Source organism: Pan paniscus, chromosome 13, assembly GCF_029289425.2.
Source record: "Pan paniscus chromosome 13, NHGRI_mPanPan1-v2.0_pri, whole genome shotgun sequence".
NCBI lineage: Eukaryota > Metazoa > Chordata > Mammalia > Primates > Hominidae > Pan > Pan paniscus.
Genome location: NC_073262.2, coordinates 94,014,357 through 94,032,954, shown reverse-complemented (window position 1 = coordinate 94,032,954; position 18,598 = coordinate 94,014,357). Strand labels below are relative to the sequence as shown.

General features: G+C 39.1%; 1 protein-coding gene across 9 annotated transcripts in view; it reads right to left on the bottom strand.

Annotated features, from left to right (window-relative positions):
* The window catches only part of MYO1B (myosin IB), a 179,473-nt gene that overhangs the window by 76,150 nt on the left and 84,725 nt on the right, over positions 1 to 18,598 (bottom strand). For 5 of the 9 annotated variants that reach the window (XM_003825286.6, XM_008950629.6, XM_003825285.7 and 2 more), the window contains exons 4-6: positions 16,511 to 16,605; positions 4,964 to 5,068; positions 577 to 623 (exon numbers count right to left, since the gene is read on the bottom strand). In XM_003825286.6, the coding sequence (XP_003825334.1) occupies positions 577 to 623; positions 4,964 to 5,068; positions 16,511 to 16,605 (247 nt within the window). The remainder of the gene's footprint in view (positions 1 to 576; positions 624 to 4,963; positions 5,069 to 16,510; positions 16,606 to 18,598) is intronic. The other 4 variants (XM_055108900.2, XM_063595501.1, XM_063595502.1 and 1 more) reach the window with 1 other exon arrangement.

Below are 18,598 nucleotides of genomic sequence, written 5' to 3'. Positions count from 1 at the left end.
AAAGATGGACCCTGTAGGGAGAAGTAGCATTTTCCAACTCAATCAAGCTCAAAACACCAAATAGATTTGGTTTTTATTATTCAGTTCTACTCTACAGCCCCACACTCACCCCACATGCTTGCTTTTGTTGCCAAGCCTATGGACTTTACCTCTATTAATTTTAAAATACATCCCATCCTTTCTGGACCCACTGAATAAGGGACAAGGGTTATGGTGCACCCTAACCCTAAACTTGAGACCCAGTTTATCTTTCTCTTAATTTCTGATTCTTGATTTCTAAATACCAAACTCAGATAAGCAAAGTGTTACTCTAAATAGCCTCATTTAAATTGCTTATGGGATTTTATGATAGAAGATGTCAAGAAAACATGATAAAAATTGCTTGTTACTCCAAAAAGAATTCAAAAGGAAAATTCCAGAAATCAAGAGTCCTTATAGAACTTTGTGTTTCAATAGAGATGATGTTCCTCTTATTTTAAAAATGTGTGTATTAAGAAATATTAAACATCTACTGGTTGTTTAAACATACATGAGCTAAATATTAGTGTTAACACTTATGCTTATACAAATACTTACAAATCTAGAGGAGTTGTCATTCCTTACAGTTTTGGCATTTCCAAAAGCTAGTAGGAAAGAAACAGATGTATGGTTAAAAAAATAATAATAATCTCAAGCAGAAAGATAAAGCAAATACAGTATTTGAAATCTATGATTTCTGGAAAATACAACTTGTAGCAATGATATTTCTGTCCAAAACTTCCATAGAAATATACTTAACAGAAGTCTTAGTAAGTTGCTAAAGCTTCCATGTCTTACAAGTTCATAGAAAAAGAGAATCATTCCTGTGACTCATGGAATTTTTTCAAGTATTACTGTAAACTTAATCTTACCTAATTCAACACCTTTTAACAGTTTTAGAGAGTAGTCAATTGAGTGACCAGGAAGCAAAGCTTCATGCTCTTCTAGGATTATCATCACTGAATAAGGTTATTTCAGAGATTACTTATTATCAAAGGCTTTATGGAACTTGAAGTTTCCAGATCATGGGGAATGGCATGTGAACCTTTAAATTGTTTAATTAATTTTAAAATAAAGCTATTTAAATATTATTAATTATATAGCTCTGGAATACAGGAAGAATAAGAGATTTGGAAACAATAGTCATTTCCAATAGGCTACAAGTGCTACATGGTTTCATCAGTTTATGCACATCAGACCTAGGTGAAACTCTCCAGACAACAAAGAAAAACAATTTGGCCCATAATGCAAAATACAAATGTTCCAATCTTAGCTGTTTCCTGGAGACAAATCCCTCACAGGACTCCCTTTTAAATGACAGCGTTTAAAAACCCCATGGCTGACGCTGGTCCAGGCACACACTGCTCTTGTTTAACACAGGGAACAGCACGGAGTCATAGGGTAAAAGGATTGTTTCACCAAGCCTGTGCATAAGATAGGAGCAAGTTAACCTGGGCCATGGTAGTAGAAGATTAAGTAGCCTAAACGTAAGTTGTATAAGTAGAGGCGATCCCTGTTTGACACTCTGGAAGCCCCACCCCGCCCATCTTTACCATTTCAAACTTTAATGTGCAAACTAACTACATGAGGATAAAGTGCAGACTCAGGTTCAATGGGTCTGGGAAGGGGCATGAGATCCTCTGTTTCTACCAAGCCTCCCACCCGCCCAGTCTGTTACTGGGATCCAGGGGCCACAAGGCAGCTAGCATGAATAATGTGGTGAACAGAAATAAACTTCTGGAATCAGAGGCTAGGCATCAAATCTCTAGAGGTCTCCATAACTTCTTCAAATTAAACAGGGAGCAGATTAGACTACTGAGTGTTCAAATGAGAACTACAGGCTAAAATCTGGTCTGACTTTTGAAAGCAGTCAAAAGTCTCTGATCAAGGAGACAGGGTGTGTGCTTACCTATGTTAACTCCAGTAATTCAGCAGCCACACTTGATGCATTATATTTTGTGTGGAGTGGCTTTTTTGTGTTTTTGATTCTTAAAAAAATAGTTGCTCAAGCTTGGTTAAGTCAACACAGGCAAAGTTCTTTGCCTTAGAGATGCTGCTTGGGCTGAGTATGGTTTGGTAGGTCCCTGGCAGCAAATTCTGTCTTCAGCAGAAGATGAGCTGAAATGCTATACAGAATGAAGAAATTTGCACACTAAAAATATTCAAAAAAGGATGCTTGCTGGAGAGGTTCCCATTCTTATCTCATGTCCACCACCAGTTAAAAGGCCTTCATGAATGTAACCTTGATAATGGTGTGTATTGACCTAGTTATCATGAAGACGATGACATTTCTTGTGTTTTCACAGGCTAGTCTTTTGTGGTGGGTGTGAACATGCAGGGCTGCCAAGTTAGCTAACTTGCACAGCCCCAAGTCCAACTAGAGATGTTGACGCATAAAGGACAGTTTATTGTGGCTTGAAGGTCAGGGGCAAGTGAAGGAATTGCTTCAAAGAAACTTTATTCAGGGTGCTATTTGCAAGCCATAAACCATCTTTTCATCAAACAAATCTGAGTTGCACATTACTAAACACAACCCTAAACACTACAGTCTTTTATTGTGAGCCACAGAATAAAAAGCAAGTGTTCCATTATAGAACACTTGAGACACATTCCTCAATTGGTTTTTTTAAAGTTCATTGTTCTAAATGTTCATTTACAGTAGCAGCTCCAGCTAAAAAGTAAAGCATTCCCATAAAAGATAATGCATGCCCACAGTAGACATTTCTTCTATTTCCTGCACTGGAGCCTAGTTCCAAATACCACTGAATAAAGAGCCAGATTCCAGTCACAGATGCAGGCTACAGCATTCCTCAGCATTTCTCCTTTACATCACAGCACTCTTAAAATAAGCATATGCAGAAATACAGCAAATGTATAGCACCCTAACTTAAAAGCAAAAGGCAATAAACAAAAAGTCAAATAATGGAACAATAAAATTGAGAGATATCGCTTTCCATAATAGCTTCGTTATTAAGATATTGCAATGGAGGAAAGATCAAAAACAGCATAATAGATGATTTGCCTTCATTTCTCTCTTATGCTACTAACTGGGGATACAGATGCATGGTGTGTCCTTGTAATGGTGAAACTGAAGCATGGGAAGTGTGTCTTGGGGTCACAGTGAATACTCAGTGTTCGGGAGCCTCTCTGAAGGGGCAGGAGAGGCTGAGCCTGAGTACAAACTACAACAGGGCAGGGTTTTAACCCTTCATAATGGGAAAAAACTACCCCAAAGCAGTTCTGCTTTAATCCATGTTGAATCTCATCCTTCCATGACTTTACTTCTATGACTTGGACCAAAAGTTTCCACCAAACTACTTATCTAGCCTAGAGATTCTAATCAAGGGTGGTTCTGACTCCCTAGGGGACATCTGACAATGTCTGGAGATACTTTCAACTGTAACAACTAGGGGCAGGGGTGCAACTGGCAGCTAACAGAGGTCAGAGATGCACAGGACAGGCCATCCTACAATGCACAGGACACCCTTCCACAGCAACATGTAAGCAATCCAACACTGCTGAGGCTGAGAAACCTTACTCCACCACAACAAATATGTTAAGTGACAGTAAAGACATGCTTACAATATAAAGCATTTTTTTTTTTGAGACAGAGTCTCCCTCTGTCGCTTACAATATAAAACAAGTTTTTTTTTTTCTTTGTTTGTTTGAGACAGAGTCTTCCTCTGTTGCCCAGGCTGGAATGCAGTGGTGTGACCTTGGCTCACTGCAAACTCCACCTCCCAGACTCAAGCGATTCTCATGTTTCAACCTCTCAAGTAGCTGGGATTACAGGCGTGTGCCACCATGCCCAGCTAATTTTTGTATTTTTAGTAGAGAAGGCGTTTCATCACGTTGGCAAGGCTGGTCTCGAACTCCTGGCCTCAAGTGATCCACCCGCCTTGGCCTCCCAAAGAGCTGGGATTACAGGTGTGAGCCACTGTGCCCAGCCATAAAGCAGTTTAATAGCTTGCCATCAGTAGGGAAAGACTTTGATATACTGTTTCCAATGCCAAGGTAGTTCATACTGATGTTGTATGCCATTCTCCATGGCATTAAGGAAACTCGTTTCTGGTTTTGTTTTCTGATGATGTTATGGGCTGAATGCTTATCTCCCCACAAAGTTCATATGTTGAAGCCCTAACCCTCAAAAAGCTAGTATTAGGAGGTGGGGCTTGTGGGAAGGAATCAAGGTGAGATGTGGTCATGATGGGTGAGGCCCTCAAGATGGAACTGGTGGTCTTATGAGAAGAGATTCCAGAGAGCTTGCTCTCACCTCTCCCCACTCAAGCACAATGAAAAGGTCAAGTGAGCATACAGCAAGATGGCAGCCATCTACAAGCCAAGAAAAGAGGCCTCAGAATAAAATCTACCTGGACAACAGCTTGATCTTGAACTTCTAGCCTCTAGAGGTTTGAGAAAATAAGTTTCTGTTGTTTAAGCCACCTAGTCTGTGCACTTTGTTATGGCAGCCCAAGCTAAGACAGAGAACTAAATAGAGAATTTGAGCACTCTCCAGTCAGGTTTAGGCTTTCTATGACTCTGGAAAAAATGAGTCCTTAAGTGTTTCTCGGGGTGAGCCCTCATTTCTCTAACAAAAATAATCAGCCACAGGTGTTATCCTGAATAATAAAACAGCACTGCACCATCACATGCAAATGATCAGTTGATTATTTTTAATCAAAATTTAAAGAATTCAAATAAAAATTGAGTGGGGAAAAGTGACTGTTAAGTGAGGAAGCCCATTTTACATTAGTAAACTATTCTGCTAAACACTTAGGCCAAGAGGTTCTAGAACACGGCTTATTTGCTCAGCAGGTCTTGGCCTGAATCTCTTCCTTCCTCTTCCCTCCCAGAATACCTCCCAGCAGACCAGGTACTCAAAGCACCCACATAACTCAATCTACTGTTCGAGTCACACCGACTTAATGTACATAACACATCCTACCTTCCAGGACCGGGTTGGACTGTAAAAGCTGTTCTTTAACTTGATTAACTTCTGCCCCTTTTCCACAAACAGCTGCCACATAGGACATGACAAGCTTACTGGCCTCTGTGGATGAAAATAAGCCATATTAATCAATAACACAGAAATTTAAAAAATCTTTTTGGGGAGGAGGAAATGTGGGAGAAGACCCACTAACGGCATTTTCAAATGTCTTTATTCCTAGAGGAGTAAATAATGTTTTGGATACCTTTCTAAAATATTTGTGCTTTCTATTCAGTGACATGTCATTAATTCAGACATAATAAAAATTGTGCTTAAAGTTTATCACTGGGCTGTTAAAAAAACTGCTTAGTAACATGACCAACAAAATATCAGAATTATCTTCTTAAAGCAATCATTTATATATAATTATTATATTATATACTGATAAGCCACAAATAACTTGGTAACCTGGGTATCTTTACCAAACGTATTTTTAAAGTTTAAAAGACTGCTCTTCTTCAAAGATATGTTCCAAATCACAAGTTCCAAGTCGTTTGCTCGGCCAGGCACAGTGGCTCCCGCCTGTAATCCCAGCAACTTTGGGAGGCTGAGGTGGGCGGATCATGAGGTCACGAGGTTGAGACCAGCCTGGCTGATATGGTGAAACCCCGTCTCTTCTAAAATACAAAAATAAGCCGGGCATGGTGGCACGCGCCTGTAGTCCCAGCTACTTGGGAGGCTGAGGCAGAAGGAGTGCTTGAACCCGGGAGGTGGAGGTTGCAGTGAGCTGAGATCGCACCACTGCACTCCAGCCTTGGCAACAGAGCAAGACTCTGTCTCAAAAAAAAAACACCAAAAACCAAAAAACTGGTTTGCTCATAATTAGACCAAATTCATTATTCTTCAACTTAATTCAAAAACTAAGCAGCCAATGTAAGGATTTAATAACAAAAAAACGCAGCCTTTTCCAGACATGGTAGTCTTAATAGGCTTCACTAGTAACCCCGTTACTAAAGCTGCTAAAGAATAGGCCACATGAGGCAAAGGATAAAACCACCTAAAAATTTTTTAGCTCAAACTGGGGAGGTGGACTAAACATGTCTTTGGTGGTTTTATCCTTTCCCTATCAGTCCGTGTCCCCTCTCTCGGCATCTGCCTCCTAGCTTCTGATTCTTTTAACACTAAGTTTCAAGAAATGTTAATAGATATTTAAGGAAAATAAGGTCCAAAGTGGATGTGGAGCTACAGTGAGTCAGATGCAGTGAAACCACTTTCATTATCAAAAGGCTTCTCAGAGCTTTTAATATGATCGCGTGCACTGCTGAACTCTAAAAAAGGATCTAGAATGCTGTTTCCCTAATTTATTTTCTATGGAATCTGTTTTCCATTGATTGGGCTGTCCTAATTAGTTGTTCTAATGTTCCGTAACCGGGACACAGAAAATGCTTGACTATTTTATGTTGGCAGAAGAAAACATATTCCCTGGTCTGGGTAGTTAAGGTAAGGAAACCAGTCTCTCCACATCCTGCTTTGTCTCAAGTCTTTGCTCTACTGCCACTGTCAGTGGGCAGGTGAGCCTCCTCCAAGTTGGAGGGAGGGTCTCTCTGCCTACAGGTATAATGAGGCAATCTTAACTGTCTCACAGGAGACCTGCAGGTGGATTCCAGTCCCATCTCCCACCATTGGGAAAATAATAAGTGAAAAATTGGAATGCCACTTTGAGCACACTGCCCAACGTGTTCCTGAGGGCTTTTGCGCAACCTAAAAGCATCAACCAATAGGAGCCACTGAAGACCAAGAATCTATGCAGGTCACATAAAGCTCTCAAGTCCTAAGATGTCTGTTTCTGGAGTACTGGCAAATACATTAAGGCGGAAGTAAACAATCTCATGGAGCACAGAACTATGGTGGGACATTAGGTGCTTCTTCAATGGTTGGAGGTAACTCTCTCCAATTTGCTTTCTGGGTAATGAAAAGGAATCCAAATAGGTTGTCTGGTCATCTGTGTGGTTGATTTCTGCTGTCTCCCTTTAAAGACTGTAACTGAGAAACAACCATCTTTCCACCTTTGCAATACCGTTCTTTCACAGGGCACTTACTGTCCACATAACACAACCACCAACATTTAAAGTTCCTCAACTACATTTTCCATTATTCTCATGGTTTAACTAGAAAAAAGCCGGTGAATTATACATAGATAATCCTGTTACACCATTCAGGCTGTCCTGAGCCATCACTTACAGACAAAGACTTTATATACTATTATATTTCATTTCACTCCTGGGGGCCACATTGCCCTCTACCCTCTAGTCCAAGGTATAGCTCTTCCCTGCTCACTTCAGGATACTTTCTAGGCTCTCTGCCTTTCAATTTCAATTCAGGTGAGGCTGCCCTCCTAGCAGGTTCCTAACATCCGGTGCTATCTAGTCTCCAGCACTGGGGCAGCTCTCTTCAATCACCCAGGCATCCAACTCTGTAGCCTGGCCTTGGAAGCAATCCCCTCCAGGCCTGCTTTCTCATGTTTCTGCTTTCTCAGTGGCATTCTTTGTTCCCCATCCCCACCTGAACTCTCACATATATTATGTATATGCTTCTTTCTTGACATAAATTTCTGGCCTATCTATCCATCGTAATACTAGGAGACTGAAAACATTTATCAGCAAAATAACTGTCTTAGACAGTGGCAAATATACAAACATACTAATGCACACACACACAAATACACACTCACATATTTTAGATGAAAAGGTAAGTTTTCTTTTAGGTAAACTGACCAAAAATATATAAAGTTTAGGTCAGGCTCTTTTGTTTATTCTGGTAATTATGGACCTTACTGTGGCCAAACTTCAAAACCTCAAAATTCAGATTCACGGCTACATTGAGTCCTCTGAAAACCTGTTCTGGTCCAGGATGAACTTAGAGGACAACTGCTTTAGCAGGGTGGTGGTGGGGGGGAAAATCAACCAAGAATGAGAATCTTTTGGTGGCTACTAGAATTGATTTGACCTCTCAGAGACCTTTTTAATGGCCAGAACAAGATGGGATCAAGTTCTCTCAGGGTCAAATGTGTTTGAAAATGGCACCAGGAGCAGATCTCCTGGAATGTGGGTCAGGCTTACATCACTTGGCTGTTAAAGTATATATAAACCCATAATATCTCCTGGCATATAAAGATGGATTCATTTAAACTGAAATTAAGAATCACTTTATTAACTTTAAAACCTATTTAAGCAATTCAAATAAAATTTTTAAATATAGTTTGAGAATAAAGTTCAAGCTGTTTTAATAATTTATTTCCAAGTTGTTAAAAAATCTTCAGATTCTTAACTATTTTCAAGAATTCTACTACTGGGCTCATCTTAATAAGTCATTTTTGGAAGCTGGTATTAACAGTATTCTCTCCAAAAAAAAAATCACACTATTTAAAAGAGACAACTCTTATAATTTTTTTTTCCTGACATAATACTTGACCTTTAACTCAAGTAGTTCATTACACAGGCACTACTTTAGAGAAATTAATAAACCAGTAAGGATGAATTACAAGGTCCAACATACTTTAAGGAACAGTTTTCATAATATTTCGCCACGCTGGAAACTGGAAATAATAGTTACCTCATGAGACTTTGTGCTTCATTTCCTTTTGACTCTTTGGTGCTAAAGTTCAAATAAATTTGGATCTGTATTCAAATATTTATATACTTATACAAATCAAACCTTTACATAATAACCTCTATAATGAAAAACTGCATTTCTGAGGAGAATCAAAAATGGAGTATCATCCACCATATTTCAAAGTCTGGTTTTTGAATTATGTTGACTGTTAAATACAAGAATATTGTCATTTAAAATAGACAAAATGTAACAGCATTGTTTAGAATCAATTCTTGGTTCATCATTTTCTCTAACTCATAGATACTTTATATATGTAAACTTACGTACATATATATATGTTAGAATGTAACTTGAATCTTAAAATTCATCAACAGCTGGACTAACAAAATATATGAAGCCTCTGGGGTCAAAATCTCTTCTCATCAGAAAATGGCAGAACATTTAGGGTTAACACATATTCCTCACTAATGGACAAAGGGCCTGTTACAAAATACTTCTGGATCAGAACATCTAGATCAGAATTAATTTCTAGAAACAATGGAAAGGAAGTACAGATGACAGTTTAAATGTGTGAGGATTTTAAAGTCCTGTAAGGGTAAGAATAACTAATTGAATTCTGTATTCTCTGACACCTTGCACTGTACTGTGAATAATATGTATTATCATGTAATTATCACACAACATAGAATTATATAAATTCATATATAATAATCTTTTTAATGAAAGAAAGCATTGTGAAGTAGCGGAAGGTGAATGAGAAAGGGAAAACAATTCAAGGAAAGACAATTGTGATGATGACAAAAGGATGGGAATCTCATGCCTAAGATACCTAAACCTATCTATGTTAATGGAGCAGGTTCCACATGGATTCAATCACTGCATCGGGGGAAAAAAGGCTTGAGAATAGGCAAGGATTATTGTGCACTTTTTTCACAGAGCTTCTAATAAATTTATCCAGGAGTAACAGGTCTCTATGGATAAATTCATAGATATAGGCAATATCATGTATGTCGCATATTGATCTACAGGTCATATGGCATATAGAGAGGGCCATACATTTATTCGTACACATTTATTTATCTCCTTCTTTACCTCTCTATCTCTCTAGTTAAGACACCAAAGTTTTTCTAGGAATTGAGCTTTTGTAGGTCTGGTGGTTCAGAGCCCTAGACCAGAGTTTAGGGCTAAAGAGTGAATGCCTAAATCAATGAGGCCATGTTTGTGTTCAACAAAACAAGCACTCTACAGCTTGGAGAAACCACCTTTTAGCAGTCTGGAGTCTACTGTGCTGCAAAATAACCCAGCTACCGCACATCCAAATGGATCTAACAGGCAGCAGTGAAGTGTTCCAGAGTACTAAACGCATGGGCCCTGCAATGACAGACGCAGCCTTTGCTACAAGGGAAGTCACAACTGGTGATGTTTTTATTGAAATAAGCCTGTATGTCATCCTCTTCTGAAAGAGGGCCACAAAATCTCTGATAATTTATATAAAACACACGGATGGAGAGGGGTCTTTCTCACACAGGGGAAAAACAAAACAAAAGCTCACTACATTTTGGCCTTGACTTCACTTATCTATTCTGCTTCAGTGTGGGTATTTTCAACACTGTGAAATGCTCGCCAATGTTTAGGCTACAGTAAGTCAGTGGCATCTCTGTCACTGTCCAGTTGGAGAACCACTGCAGATACATAAGGTCATTTGGGGTTTAGAACCAAAGGTCTTAATGAGCAAGGCAGGCTTCATAACTCTTCTAGCAGATGGCTGAAGAGTTCCTAGAAACTGATGTAACTGTAAAATTAGAAACCAAATAATTATGTTTCCTAATGTTGGGATCATCTTCTCAGGCCCAGAGATTTACTCTGATGTCCTTGGAAAAATGTAGTTTTGATGGTTCCCTCATATTCTGCCCCCCTGCCCCCATCAGTGCTTGAAAGGTTCTCCACAAACCATCTGTATTCATCGGAGTGAGTTGTGAGTTCAATGCCTAAAAATACTTGGGCACTTTTATGAGGTCTGATGAATTTTTCATTTAGCACAGCAGTAATGAATTAAATAGCACCCCAAAGGACTCAAAAGAGTTCATGCCTCTCCCTAAGTGCCCACGTTATATAACTCCGCAGCTTAAGAGTGTCTCCAATGTGTAAGACCAATAACATCATCATCTGCCAAGGAGGGTTTATGACCCAGTTAAGTTAATTACTTCTTATAAAATAAGCCCTCTAATACTACATGGTGGTTCTATACAAACTATTAAGTAAAGACTTTTATTGAAAGGAGATATTATATGTCAAGCACACAGCACATTCCAGGCCTTCAATAAATGTTAATCATCTTCTTTCATTTATTTACTAAAACAAAATTTTTAATGAACACATGTACACAAAAACAATTTTAGTGCATAAGATGATATGACATTTCAAAATGGCCTGGCATCCCTCTTCTGCTCAAAACTGAGATGAAACCCCCACTCCAAATTCCTTGTACAACTATATACTGAAATTTCTATATTATCTTCCATCATTTTATTTTCCTGTAAGTAATCTCCATAAAACAGAGACTTTAAACAACACACATATTCTTGGCTTTACTCAATTTGATAGACTAAAGACAATTAAAACTGTCATAAAATATTAAGCAGTTTTTGTACCACTGCTTTAAAAAAGAAAGAAAATAGAGTAAGTCAGCAAACCACTGTGTGTCTACAGTGGACTGAGAGGTAGGAGAAGCTGTTGGGTTCTATAAGTGAAAAGGACTCAAGGGCTAGGTGCTACGAAGCATGTAGCTAAGTGGGTATTCAAAATGAACCACTCTCAGGAGCAGTATCCACCTCCCGGCTCCAGGCGTCTTAGTGATAACAGAAAGCTGAAGCACCCAAGACGATAGTTCATCACGGGGTCCAAGAAGCACAGTAGCTCAAAAACAACACAAATGCTTTGAGTGACTTCTAGGCAGTATTACTCAAAGTATGGTCCAAGGACCAGCACGACTCCAAGTTGGTCAATCCACAGACTATTAAGTGATCTACACATGCAAGTAGGCTTTTAAAAGTTTCTGTACTAATTTGGTTGGTTGTTTTGCCTGTTGAAACTAAAAGAAAAAATTAAGGTTTAAATGCTCTATTTTGTCTGTTATTTCATTTTTGTAGTAATGATGAACATGAGATTTGGAACTGGTGCTTCACCGCAGATTTGAGAAGCAATGCTCTAGGGTCTCTGTTGGACCCTCCTCCAGCCTCCTCCCTGAAGCAGCACCTAATTCTATGTACTGTAAACACAATGGCACTACCAGAGGAAAGGGTGACAAGCCCTGGGAAGTGCTGTCCATTTTCCAGCTTCTGATAAAGGGCAACAGGATCCCCAGAAGGACTAAATCCAGGGAAGATGACAAGGAGAAGAGGATTTCAAGTGGTGATTTGGGCACTGAAACCAATAGAACAAATCGTCAAGCAGAAAAATAACAAGAGAAAACTATAAAAAAGAAGAATGAACTCCATTTTACTACTAGAGTTCTACCAGAGAAATAGGGTGGTAGTTATTTTTTTTCCTAAGAAAAATGGATGCCAATCCTCTGAAACAGCGCTAGCAACCTCCACTCAGTTTTTCAGTAAGGAAGATACATGAGCCCACCAGGAGATGGAATCTGGCTCCAGGAGGAAGTAGTAGTGTTAAGAACTCTCTGAGAAGGCAGATGTCACATACTGACATAGCTAATTAGTGGACGTGCTGTCTTCTCAGAACACATGTTCCAGAGGAGATGAAGAATTGGCCAAGACCCATCAAAACAATGACCGCAACCCACTTCTGATGACTCATTTAGGAACGAATTGATACAATTAGAGTATCCTAAAAAAAAAAACCATTAGTCACAAAGAAGGCTAAATAAAAAGCTAAAGAACGTAAGAATGAAAGAGGCTTAGGAATATTTTCTTTTCTTCTTCCAAATGAAAATAAAAATGAAGCAATATGAAGTGAATATGTGTGCTTGTAGATAGAGTCAAATAGGATGGGGGGAGGGGTGGGCATAGATTCAGCATCAGTACACATGCCTTCAGCAAGGAACAGAGTTTCTAACTTGCCTTGCCACCATTTTCATTTGTCAACCTAGAGACAAACAAGAAGCTGTACTGCTTCTAAGAATTAAATTCTGTTTCACCTGAAAGAACTGGTTAGTGACATGGAAGGGGTAAAAACATTTTCTCAAGATGCCCATGTCCTGTAAAGTTTCCCACAGGTTAAGAGGCAGAGACAGAGAGAGATAAAGAGAGAGAGAGAGAGAGATTTGAACAAGCAAAGACTGGGGTCTGTAAAATGGAATTAGGGGTAATCAAGAGAGAAAGGAGAGAAACCCATTAGACATTGCTACAAATAATCCTTATGAGAGATAATGGTTGGTGGCTTGTGAGTCTCCATGTGGACAAAAAGAAAAGGAAGAGAGAGCCTGGTATGAGATATATTCTAGAGCCAGAACTGACAAAATTAGGAAAGGGATTTGATATGGGAAATACAGGAAAGGAAGAAATCAAGGATAACAAACATTTCTATGTGTGATAACTAGGTTGACTAGTGGTCTCATTTATTGAGATCAGAAAGATTGGTTATAAGAGGGTAAAGAGAGAAATCAAGAGTTCCATTTTGTACATGCTTAGTCTGAGATGCATGTTAGACCCCAAGTAGAGATGTCAGACAGGCAGTAAATACATAGCTGGGAGATCAGCCAAGAGGTATTTTAACTAGCAGTATAAATGTAGAACACATTAACGTTATTGGAAAATAGTTGAGACTGCCTAAGGAAAAAAATGGAGAAAGATAAAGATACCCAGAACTAAGCAAATCAACTAATTTTTAGTAAGATAGACATATTTTAAATGAGACCTGGCAATTTTCATATGGATCAGTCTTTGGCCCAGTCCTATTCAGTGTTTTTGTCAATTACTTAAATAAAGACAGGAGGCTGGCTCCTTGGATTAGTACATGATGTTCATTCAATTATTTAAATATGTACTGACTGCCTACTGTATGGCAGCCATTAAATTAGGTAGTAGAAACACAATACAAAATCCCTCCCTTAAGAAGACATGGGAGGCTAGTTGAAGGAGACTTACCAACATGGGCAAAGTAGTGTGGCACTCGGAAAGAATCATGTTCAAGAACTACTCTGTACCATGTTCAAGGTACAGAGATGCAGCTTAGTACGGTGGATAAAAGCAGGGACTCTATAACTACACTACCTGCATTCAAAATCCCAGCTCTGCCACTTATTCACTGTATAAGTTTTGGCAAATTGCTTAATGTTTCCGTGTTCCTATTTTCCCATCATAAAAACTGAAATAACAAAAATACTTATCTCATACATGTAAATAAGCACACCGCCCAGCACGTGATAAGTGCTGAACGTGGGTTAGCTAGTATCATTATCACCCAGCAAAATGACAGCAATCCTAAGGGAAGGGAAAGAATCACGATTTGTCAGCTTCTCAAGAGGCTATAACAATGGACCAAAATTAATTTAAAAAAAAATACAATATTCTGCATGTAAGTTTAAAATAATTTTGTTCATCAATAGTAGATTGAGCAGATCTGACCTAATGGAAGTTACTGTGAAAAAAAAAAATCCTATAATATCTTACTTGATTTAAAGACCAGTATGAGTCAATACATGCTTTATATTAATAGAAGCTCAGAGTCCACATTAAGAGGGATAATAGGCCAGGCACGGTGGCTCGTGCCTGTAATCCCAGCACTTTGGGAGGCCAAGGTGGGTGGATCACCTGAGGTCAGGAGCTCAAGACCAGCCTGGCCAACATGGTGAAACCCCATCTCTACTAAAAATACAAAAATTAGCTGGGCGTGGTGGTGGGCACCTGTAATCCCAGCTACGTGGGAGGCTGAGCCAGGAGAATCACTTGAACCCAGAGGGCGGAGGTTGCAGTGAGCCAAGATCGCGCCATTGCACTCCAGCCAGGGCTATAAGAGCGAGACTCTGTCTCAAAAAGAAAAAGGATAAGAGTTCCACTACAACCAGGACCAAACCTCAAGTATTCTGTTTATGTTTTGGTATGCAATTTCATGAAGCATATTGACAAATTAGGATGTTTCCAGAACAACAGGACCAAGATAATGAGAGATTTGTAAGATCCAATTCTTCTTGTAACGTGCTCTCATAAGCACCATGTGATTTTCCTTCACTCCACTTATGTTTTGCATGTAATTTGTATGTATAGGTACGTACATATATGTCTATGTAAAGAGCTATTGTTTATCTCCCCTACTAAACGAAATGTGATAAGGGCAAGGACAGTGTCTATGTCCCTAGTATAGTACCTTTCACTAAGTTGGTATTCAATAATTTTTTTTCTGGATGAATGAATTAAATCAACGTGTATAAAATGAGAAAATTTGAAGAAAAGGGATTTTTAGCCCTAGAAAGATAAAATGTTGACTTCAAATAACTGAGTGATTGTCCTGTAGAGGAGAAGGAAGACAAATATGGTAAAGTTCCAGATAGCAGACTGAAGACAAACAGGTAGAGGCAGAATTGAACTCTAGGTAAGGAAGAATTTTGTTAGCTGAACCTGTACAACAAATCCAGGGGGGTGCCATTCAAAGTGGTGAGACTTCATCACTTCAAAAGGAGTTTGGCTGTCCCATGTGGAGGAGCCTACACCAGGTGGTTTATAACTAAAATCCCTTCAACAATATGACACCATGTTTTCTGTTACCTAAGGCTCTTACATGCCAGTCCTTTTCCCTTCATTTCTGACCACCTAGAGCCTAGAACTTGCCTAGCCCTGCAAAACAATGGTGCTCGGTGTCTCCAAAGGGCTCAAGAAAGGGGGCTGGACACATTCATCTAACCACTCTTTCTTCAGCTGCATGGGGTGCAGGGAGGAGTTACTCCTAAGGCAAGCGGAGTAAAGAGTAGGTGTAGAAGGAAAACCATTTCGATGTAGATAGTGAGCCTTTCAAGGCACAAATCTTTCTAAGAGCTTGTGAATAAAATGGATTCAGTCAGTTGACTCAACACCTATGGCAGATTTTCTTCTCTTGATCAATGGGAACTCAAAATGTGTAAATGTTACAACTAACCAGCCATGTAGAATAGAAACATTTAAAATTCCACCTTTGAATACTAAAATAATTGACCAATTATCATATTCTTCTCTATAAAACAAAAGCATTTTACAGATGAAACTTTACAAAAATACCATCTCCCTCACCATCTTCCTCCTCCACAGACTCATCAGTTCCATCAAAAAAAAAAAAACCCACTGATAAGAGCAGCTTTAAACCTTTCTAAGGTTGAATTCAGAGAATGTGGCTCTTCTGAATCTTTTCCAGGTAGCTGGGCACCATCTGTAAAGTCATTTTCTCACTCAAGACCACCAATCATATGAATTGCATTTATTAAAAGCACAAGGGGAAAAAAGCATAACCCTTCCATTTGGAGGGTTTTTTTATGTGAAGCTTGCCAGGTCTAAAAAATACATATAAAAATCTCAATTCTTCAGGCTTCAGAGGAAAACTCTTGAGTAAAATGTTAGCATTTTTCTGGTATCTTCTCTCACTTTTTAGCAAAGGTAGAGTGTGTTTGTACCCTCTTAAAACCTAAATAAATTGGCATTCTTGGGGAAGCAGTTTGAATCTGTAAGAGCACACAGGTTTAATGTCTTGGGAGAAAAGTAAGAAGATCTTGCACCATCCAGAGACTACGCTAAAAAGGTCTAGAATCCAGCACTAGACTTCATATTGGTTGGAATCCCCTTGGATAGGCACCTTGTTTCTCTGGGGAGTCCAGAGAGCATTCTGTGTTCCTAACCAGTATCCTCCTGCAGAAGCACCCTCACAGTGGCCCTGCGACAGATCTTGCTAAGGAGGCCCCACTGGTCCTCTTTGCTGTTGTCATTCTGTGCAGCATTTACCTTCTGCAGAGTTGCTTGGTAGGAGCCTTACCTGTTTTTCCTGCTCCGCTTTCCCCAGTAATGAGAATACATTGGTCCTTATCTTGATCTCGTAGGGATCTGTATGCTTCATCCGAAAGGGCAAAGCTGCAGGGGATAATGGAAAAAAATTCCTTAGACTTCAGATCATTATTATGTGTTTATCAGATGGAACTGCAAGCTCCTTAAAGGGCCACTGTGATATGCTTTTGGAAAGCAAGCTATCACCTTTTATTTCCTTTGAATTCTTAAAATCCATAAATAAATAAACCCATCCATTGTGACACATGTTACCTTCTTCCACGTATTCTCTATTAACCAAAATAGTACTGTTTTATTGTACTCTAATGATATGCTTTATTTTTTATATAAATAATATTTACTATTTATATAAATAAATAATTTATATAAATTTATTTATATAAATTATTTATTTATTTATAAACCCAGCAAGCTACATTTATGGGTTGTTAAACTAAAATCCAGGTAACTCAGACAAACAAGGAGAAAATGTTACACCACATGTCTAAAATTGGATAACGTTGAGATTTTTCAGGACAATACACTGAAGTTTCAATATGAGGGAAAAAAATCTTTTCAAACATTAGAAAAATATTATCAAATACCAAATAGCTGATGTTACTACAATAACTTAAATACGGAACTACTGCCTTTACAAACAAATGACTGCAACTCTAAGATCCATCAGAGGCAAAATTGGGTTTGCCAGGGTTTTTGTCCAGCCCAAGCCTCCCAAAATTCTAACCCTGCCTTAGGATGACAAAGGGCCTCTATCAAGTAAGGCCAGAGCAGTGGTCCTGTTGCTCTTCCCCACTTCAAAATTTACTAAAGTAAATTTTGCCCCTTCTAGCTAATTGAAAAAATGATTCTCACAATAAGACAATGTATTTAAAATAGGTAAAGTCCTCACTTCATTTATTAACAAGTATTTGTTGAGAGTCTACTATGTGTCAAGAAAAAGCTGGAGTGTAGAGACAATTAATGCTTGACCCCTTCTTTCAGGAGTTCTCCGTCAAAAGGAGGAGAGAAAGAGAAAGAGAAAATGGAGCCAATACATTAAGCCCAATGATAAAGGTATGTGCAAAACATGGCAGAACAAGACAAACCTCAAAGGGGTGGAGAATGGACTCAGAGAAACTCAAGAGGTGGAAAACTCAGTCCTAAAGAATGAATGAGCAAGACAAATGTCTTTTAGACAAAAATAAAGGCCAAAACATCATGGAGGTGGGGTGAAGGATTATGTGCAGTTCGATGTAGCTGGAAGGCAAAGCAAAGCATAATGAAGAGAGGATAAGAGATGAGCTGCGGAGAGAGATAGGCAGGTTCCAAATGAAAAACAAAAGAGCTGATAGGAAGCTTCAGTGCAGGATGGATAAGACAGTAATTAGAATTAATAATATCCAATTTACCATGTACCAGAACTGCCTCCAAGCTCTTTACGTTTAGTCATTTTAAATCTCACAACAAGACCAGCACAAAGCAAAGGCATAACTTGCTGAGGTCCACTGCCAGTGTGACACAGCAGGGCCAGAGCTAACGCCTGCGACTGACCACTGGGATAAAGAACCTTTGCATTTTGCATAGACCACAGGGTGACAAGGGTGCAGAGAGCAACCAGTCTGCAGCCAGGAGACTGGTGAAGGACTGGGATACAGGAAGAGTGTATATTTGGCCAAGCAGATCACAGAGAGCTGTTCACACCAGTCAAGGACTTTGGCTTTTCTTCCAAAGGCATACGGAACCATAAATAATGACAATTTACTGAACACCTTTGATGTGCCAGGAGCCCAGTAAAGTGTCCTAGGATTCACAATTGGACTTAATCTTCAACACAGACCTGCAAATTAAATGCTAGCCTCCTTAAAGAAACATGGTCTTAAGAGATGACATGAGAAGCCCATGATCCCATTCTCAGAAGAGTCATAACTTGAACCCAGAAATACTGTGAATCACATTCTTCCCTCTCTCATCATGTTCTCCTACAATTATTTGCCAGAAGATCTTACCTTCCAGCTGAACTACTGTGAGATCCTCAAGGATAGCCACCCCTAGTCTTATTTTGTAACCCTCATATCAGTGA